General features: G+C 43.7%; 1 protein-coding gene across 1 annotated transcript; it reads left to right on the top strand.

Annotated features, from left to right (window-relative positions):
* The first annotated feature begins 935 nt into the window (after positions 1 to 935).
* On the top strand, positions 936 to 7,003 carry F2RL1 (F2R like trypsin receptor 1). Its single transcript, XM_063423100.1, has 2 exons — positions 936 to 1,141; positions 5,120 to 7,003. The coding sequence occupies exons 1-2, from the start codon at positions 1,075 to 1,077 to the stop codon at positions 6,217 to 6,219; spliced, it is 1,167 nt and encodes a 388-aa protein (XP_063279170.1). The 5' UTR covers positions 936 to 1,074; the 3' UTR covers positions 6,220 to 7,003.
* Positions 7,004 to 7,447: the final 444 nt, after the last annotated feature.

The following is a 7,447-nucleotide window of genomic DNA, read 5'->3' as shown; positions in this document are numbered from 1 at the left end:
CCACCTGGGATACATATCCTGGATGTACATCCTGGGATATTGAAATTTAAAATAGATCACAACAGACCATAGGAACTGAATAGGAACCAAACACCAATGTCACAGATTTACTATTGTTAGGTATTGAATAGTGACGTTAAAAATTGGAAATAGAAACTGCTGAGAAAAGCTTATGAATATGTATGAATATAGACAATAAAATACCAGCAAGTCCAGCAATTGGTGTGCAGTCAGAAGGGAAGATCCTTCCACTGTACCCAACGCACTGTCTTTGCTCACACTTTACCACGCTAATTAATTAATTATTAAATTGAACAGCAGCTCCATATATTGGCCGTGTCAAGCATCTCATTTCTAACACAAGTATTCAAAAGCTGACTGGACAGTACAAAATCCCCAGTAATACACTCCAGAGGACCCTGCTTGGGCAGGGAGACTGGACCAGGTGACTCTGTGGCCTCTTCCAACCTGTTCTAAGCTTCCAAAGTTCTGTGACGTTGTAACACGAAAGAGTAAGAAACCTGGAACGCACAACACAGCATGTTACGAGGCAGCTGGAGCAACACACTCCCACTAAACTCTCCTGCGCCTTGCCGGACCCACAGCAATCCCGCTCCGCTCCAGCAGCGGTGTGGCACGGACCGCAGCGGTGGCCGCGCTGCTCAGCTGTACCGTCAGGGCCGGCAGGGGCCGTTAACAGCGCAGCACCGGGGCAGGGCCCTCGGGAGGGCAAGGGGACAACACCGGTGGGCTACGCGGGGTAAGAGCCGGGAGCACCGGGAGCACCGGGAGCCGCTCCGCCCCTCACCGGCCTGAGGCGGACCAACAGCCCGCGGCGGCTGGGCGGACCCGCCATTTTAGCGCTGCGCGGATCGCAGCCGGCGGTGAGCGGCTCCCACCATTTCGGGCACAGCGCCGCCACGCTCCGCCGTGAGGGCAGGGCCCGGCCCGGCCCCGCCCGCCGCGGGGCTGGCCCTGAGCCCGGCTGCGCCCCCCGGCCCGCCCCGCTCAGGTATCAGGTGAAACTGGTGGGCAGTGCGGGCGGAGTGGCGGCGGCCGGAGCGCGGTGAGAGGATGGCTGCGCGCCTGCTGCCGGTGCTGCTGTTGTGTGCGCTGCTGGGAGCTGCCGCCGCTGCTGAAGGTGAGCGGAGCGGAGCGGCGCTGAGCTGGGATCAGCGGGGCGGCCAGCGCGGCACCCCCGGCGGGCTCGGCCGCCCCTCGGCCGCGGGCGGGGGCACGGCGGGGCAGGTGTCCGGCCTGGCTGGGGTTCGGAGAGCCCGGAGCACACGGGGCGGGGTTCTGCGGGTCGGAAAACTTGTGCGAGAGGCGGTGAGGCTGCCGGCACCCGCGGGCAGGGCTCCCCGGCGGGGAGGGAAGGCGCTTCACGGGCGAGCAGCCGGGCGCGATGAGCAGCCCCCTCAGGGCTTGAGGGACGCGTGGGGCTTGGCTTCACCCGCCTTGTAGAGAACTCTGGAAAGATCGGGCTTGGAAGGGACCGTAAAGCTCCCATCTAGTTCTAACCCTCGCCCTCCTGCTATGGACAGGGACACCTTCCACTAGACCAGCCACACTGCCAGGAATGGGGCATCCACAGCTTCTCTGGGCAGCATGTTCTAGTGCCTCATCACTCTCACATCAAGAGTTTCTTCCTACTATCTAGTCTAAAGCTGCTCTCTTTCCATTTAAAACCATTCCGTCTGGTCCTGTCATTTAGTTGCCTTGTAAAAAGCCTCTCTCCTTGTAGCCCCCTTCATGCCCCGCCGCCCCTTACGATAAACATGAACAAATTTTAAAGACCGTGTTCTTGGTTTTTTCCCTGATCTAAAAAGCTAGGATTCTTTTTAAATTTTTAGCCTGTGTTATTGCGTGTTGAACATAAGTGCAGTCTGAGGGAAAAAAACAAACCAACAAACAATAACCCCACAAACCTACAGTCAGTCATATTAATATTTCACTGCATGAAGTTAATTTTTCACCACCTTTTATAGTAAACCCCATTGCCATATCTGTACATTCCTTTGCACTGTGTCCTTCTATATTTCATACCGGGCTTATTTACCTAGTAAAGTCATACGCGTAAAGATTGTGTAAATATTGGAAGCTAAACATAGGGTATACATTATATATGTATTGAAGCCAAGCATACGTCATGTTTTCTCAAGGGATAGATGCTGGGTAGCTGCAAATTGTGTTGTTCAGAGCGGAGTTCCTGAAATTAAACTGCGATTTAATAGCCTAATTGTCTGACCTGGACGGAGTGAGGAGTTAAGAATTCTCGGGGAAGAGGGAGGGATGTTGCAGATCCAAAAACCAAGATAATCTTACGTTTAGTCCTGTTGGGAGTATTACTACCATGAGTTAAGTAGTTAATTTTTGGATACTCCGGTGCTGCTGTCACTTTTGTGTCTGCAGGGTAGGCGTAATCCTGTGTTTGGTTTGTAGTGGGTTATATCTTCTGGACAAATGGCAAAGGTGTTGAAACAGTCTTTTGTGGGAGGAGAGAGAGTATGCTTTTCCCGTGGGCAGATTAGCAAGTCAACCGCATTCTCTGTATGTGAGTCAAGCAGGGTGAAACTCGTCCTGGAAAAGAGCTCGATTGTTATGGAAAACGGCAAGTGGTGAAAGAGTAAGAAAAGGATGTAGAAATGCACATACCTAACAAAGGATTGGTTGCTCGGTGAGGGAGTGTTAACTGCAAGGAAACAGGACACTGTCTCCTTATGTGTGCAGGTTGTTAGTTGGACTGAAAAAAGCTGTCCAGTATATGTAGTCAGAATTTACAAGGCTCGAATTGAAGTCAGCATAAAAACAAGACCTGGTCTCTGAAATCACTATGTCTTAAAAACTAGAATAAAAAACTAGAATAAAACAAACGTTTGTCTCCATTCTGACACTCTTGCAATACAAAGTCCTGTCCATCCACTTTAGTGTAGCTCTTACTGTAGTGCCTCACACTAACACTTTGGGCTTTTTTTTTTTCTACCTAACCTCTGAACTTCAATCACAAAGCATTGTTTTATATCGGATCAAAAAACATTACTAAAAGCAAAGCGGTAGTATTTACTCTTCTAGTTTTCTACAATAATTTAAGTCTTTGGAACGGAATAAAAATAGCATGACTGCAATTTGATTTGATCGAACACGTTCTGATGGACAGGTGCTTAACATTGCACTGTATGGTGCATTTTATTACTGTATCCTGATCCTGCCATCAGCATAGATCCTGAAGATGCTTGAAAGCAGACCCTACATACTTTCTCAGCTAAGCTGTAAGCCCAAGAAAATCAGCATTGCTTAGCTCATTGTCATTTCAGTATCTGGTATCTGTAAGCTATGTCCTTTAGGCTGGTTTTATGGGTTCTCCTATTCACAGCTCAGCTTAGGCAACTAGGATTGCTGCATTGTAATTAAACTTGGCAGTCTTGAACAGTATTGCTGATGTGATTGTGGGGCTTGAATGTCTGAATGTAGAATTTTTAAGCAGAAATTCTGCTTTGTTGTAATTACACCACATAGAGACCAAAATTACTATTTGACATTCGAATTAATTTTCTTTAGGATGGTGGTTTTGTTGGTATAATTTAAGCCTCTGTCCTCATGCAGTCTACTGCAAAGATTTGTCCATGTCATTGTACAGGCAAAAAGTTTTCTTGCACCTCAGTTTTTCAGTGAAGACTGCCCAGGCCTGGAGATTTTTAAGTGCTCAAGTGAATCTAGGTTAATTTAATTCAAAACTCTGAGGAGTGTCACTATATGTGTTTCTGTATACATCTTCAGAAGGTTGCAGGGTCTAGACAGGAGTCTAATGCTGTACATCAGAGGTTTGCAGTTATAATTTGCAAAGAACAGCTGTCTAAAGTGGGCTACTTTGGGGAGTCTATATGGAGAAACACAGTTCTGTATTTACATATTTCCTATATAAGGATTCTTTAAAATGTCAGGTGTCGGCATTTTTTCGCTTGGAAAATGTATCCATTATTTATTAACAAAGGGGCCATGCTTTAATGTTCTTCATGGCTGTGCACCATTCTGGTGCTCAAAAAGACTCTTTTTATATTCCAGTTGGGGGGCTTTGGCTAAATAAATCCACAAATATTAATAGAAACTGAGTTTAGAAATAATCCTCCCCAAGCCAGTCAGCTTCCATGTCCATAGAGTTTCAGACATTCAGGTGGATGTCCGACTTTTTGGAATGATATGCATTCCAGGATATTGCTTATGCAGTTCAGCCTGTCAGCAGAGGAGGACTGTGCTGTGTGTGCAGGGATTCCAAACTGGGCTATCCAAAGTCTGTCCTACAGGACTGAGCAGTCAGGAGCACCTGGCTCAGCCATATGGTTTGTCAGCATTTGAAGAGGCAGAGCAAAGCTTGTAGTGACAGTAGTTTGTGTGTGGAGCAGCCTGAGCTGTCAGCTCTGTCACCTGATACTTCCAGCAGAAACCACAGAGCGTCTCCCTTGAAGGAGATCCCGGGTGAGGACGGTATTGCAACTTCATGCACAGAGTTAGTGTGTCCCAGTTTCTGTTCAGATGCACTGTAACGTGTGGGGTTCCCTTGAGATCATCTGTGCATGCCTTTGGACACGGCCTTCTGACTTTCAATTTTAGCTTGCCTGAACATAGTATATTCTCTTTTTACTGCATACCTGATTTTTGGGCCATCTAAACGGGCAAAGCTCCACTGCAATTAAATTAGCCTGCTGTGAAGTTCTCTAAGTCCCAGCACTCAGGTGATCTGGCACTGCTGTGTGAAAATCTAATGGTGCCCTGGGGTAGCTGAAACCTTTTCTACTGTAGCTGTGCAGGTGGTAGGAGCACCCGACAGCTCATTCTAACAAGGTACTTTAAAAACAAGGCATTTCTAATATCACTGGTGACATGGGAAAGTGTTTTGGTTTCTGGTAGAGTCCTTGAATTCTTGAAGGGGTAAAAGTTGTCTTTTGGATAATAAATTTAAAACAAAGGGAATGTCAAGTGTTTGAACATCAGTCCTAATTTTTCTGTTGATAAGGCTGTATGTAAATGTTCAGAATAAATCACTGAATCTAGTTTATTTTTTTAAAACGGCAAAAAGTCTGTACTTCACCAACAGCAACTTTTTTTTTTTTTTTAATTTTAGAGAAAGATGGATCCGTCAAACCAAAAGGAAGAAGTTTCATTGGCCTGAAGGTTCCAAATGCAAACAATTCTGAAGAGTTATACAAGGTGGATGAATTTGTAGCAGAAGTCCTCACAGGAAAGCTGACTACAGTTTTTCTTCCCATTGTTTATATCTTTGTCTTTATAATTGGTTTGCCAAGCAATGCCATGGCCCTCTGGGTCTTTTTTTTCCGAACAAAGAAGAAACATCCAGCTGTGATTTATATGGTTAACTTGGCATTGGCAGACCTTCTTTTTGTTGTCTGGTTCCCACTGAAGATTTCATACCATCTAAATGGCAATAACTGGCTATTTGGTGAAGGTCTCTGCAAAGTATTTGTTGGATTTTTCTATGGAAATATGTACTGTTCCATCCTCTTTATGACATGTCTCAGTGTACAACGGTATTGGGTAGTAGTGAACCCCATAGTGAATTCAAAAAAGAAATCAGAAATTGCTTTGGGTATCTCCATTGCTATCTGGATACTGATTTTGTTGGGCACCATTCCGTTGTATCTTGTTAATCAGACGGTATATATTTCAAATCTTAACATCACAACCTGCCATGATGTGTTGCCTGAAAATGTTTTGGCTCATGATATGTTCACTTATTTTCTCTCACTTGCAATTGGACTCTTCTTAATCCCAGCTATCATCACTGCTGTTGCATACATTTTAATGATTAAGACCCTGAGTGCTTCCATCATAGATGTAAGCACTGGGAAGAAACGAAAAAGAGCAATCAAACTCATTCTTGTAGTCCTGTCCATGTATCTCATCTGTTTTACACCCAGCAATGTGCTGATTATTGTGCACTATTCGCTCCTCAAAGCCTACAGCCAGAGCCATCTGTATGTGTGGTACATAACTGCGCTGTGTCTTTCCACTTTGAATAGTTGTATCGATCCATTCATCTATTATTATATTTCAAAAGACTTCAGAGACAACCTGAAATATGCTCTTCTTTGCCGAAGTGTGCGAACTACGCAGAGGATGCAAGTGTCTCTCTCATCAGGCAGGTACCCCAAGAAATCAAGTTCTTATTCTTCAAACTCAAGTAGGACCAAATCAACCTACTGAGTTTAATCTTAGAAAAGTGAAGTTTTGTTATTACTGAGGAAAGGATGTCAGTGACAACGGACCTACTTTGTACAAGAGAGTCTGAAGAAACACCTCTGCATTTTAATTACATTGAAGCCTGTAATTTGGAACTGACAGTTTCTTATCCTGTGTAGAAATGATAAGCAGATACATCTTCCTGGAAAACCGGGGCTAAAAAAGACATTTCAGATGCTGTGCAAAAATGCTGCTGACCTAGAAGTGTGTTGTGGCTGAAGACATTCTTGTTGAATATAGAAGTTGCTTAAAAGCGAAGTGTCTCTGGAATATTATGCAGTATTGTTGATATTTTTAATTGCCAGAAAAACGTGGTTTGTGTAACTGTAATATATTAAGCATCTGAATAGATTGTGTATAGGACCTTGCTCTGTGTACCTGCTTACACTGAAGATCATCTGAAGCCGTAGAGAGAAGTAGAGGAGAATCCATTTCACCATCTTGGATTAGACTGCTTATTATCTTGGGCATAATATAATTTATATATTGTTTTCCAAGTTACTCTGCTGTAAATACTAACGTAGCAGCAACGTATAATGTTATCCTATTTGAGTTGACAAGCTGATCTTGTTATCAGCTAGCACTGGGATAAAATATTAGTTGAGATTATCCACTGTTACTTAACATTTGCCAGTACATGATCTTATATGGGGATATACAACAAAGTTTTGATGGATAGCTGTTTGATTTTATAAAACATGCCTTGTATTTTTTAATACATCTAAATAAGATTTTTTTTTATAACTCATTTGAGTTGGTGCTTTCTTTTGTCCTTTTACATGCACTTCAAAAGTAGTTCAGCTTGACTAGTTCAGCTTGCCTGGCTTCACATAACAAAGATGATATTCCTAACAGTTAATTATAAGCATGAAAACTGTAGCTGTAATGTCTAAATAGGTAGAGTAAAATTTACATTTGTTTAGAGAACAATGAAAGTAGGATATTTTGTGATAGTATTTCTTATGTCTCCTTAAGAAGCGGAGAGTTTACAGCTCTAGATGACATGGACTACAAATGCTTCTTGGACATAAACAGTTTTCTCTTCCTGTTTCCTGACAAATATTCCTGACAATAATTGCATATTTATGACTGAATTGAAAGTGTTAGCACCCTTACTGGAAAATAACTGTACATAAGAGGCCAGAGTTCACTGGAAGAATTTGGAATGAAGAGTTACACCATCTTCACAAAA

Source organism: Prinia subflava, chromosome Z (genome assembly GCF_021018805.1).
Source record: "Prinia subflava isolate CZ2003 ecotype Zambia chromosome Z, Cam_Psub_1.2, whole genome shotgun sequence".
NCBI classification, from domain to species: Eukaryota; Metazoa; Chordata; class Aves; order Passeriformes; family Cisticolidae; genus Prinia; species Prinia subflava.
Note: the sequence above shows the minus strand (reverse complement) of the source record. Positions and strands in the feature narration are given on the sequence as shown.

What these genes read in the sequence shown, in the direction of transcription:
- F2RL1 (XM_063423100.1), top strand. Translation starts at nt 1,075, where the DNA reads ATGGCTGCGCGCCTGCTGCCGGTGCTGCTGTTGTGTGCGCTGCTGGGA. An exon ending in AGCTGCCGCCGCTGCTGAAG is followed by an intron (nt 1,142 to 5,119) that starts GTGAGCGGAGCG and finishes TTTTAATTTTAG; the next exon opens with AGAAAGATGGATCCGTCAAA.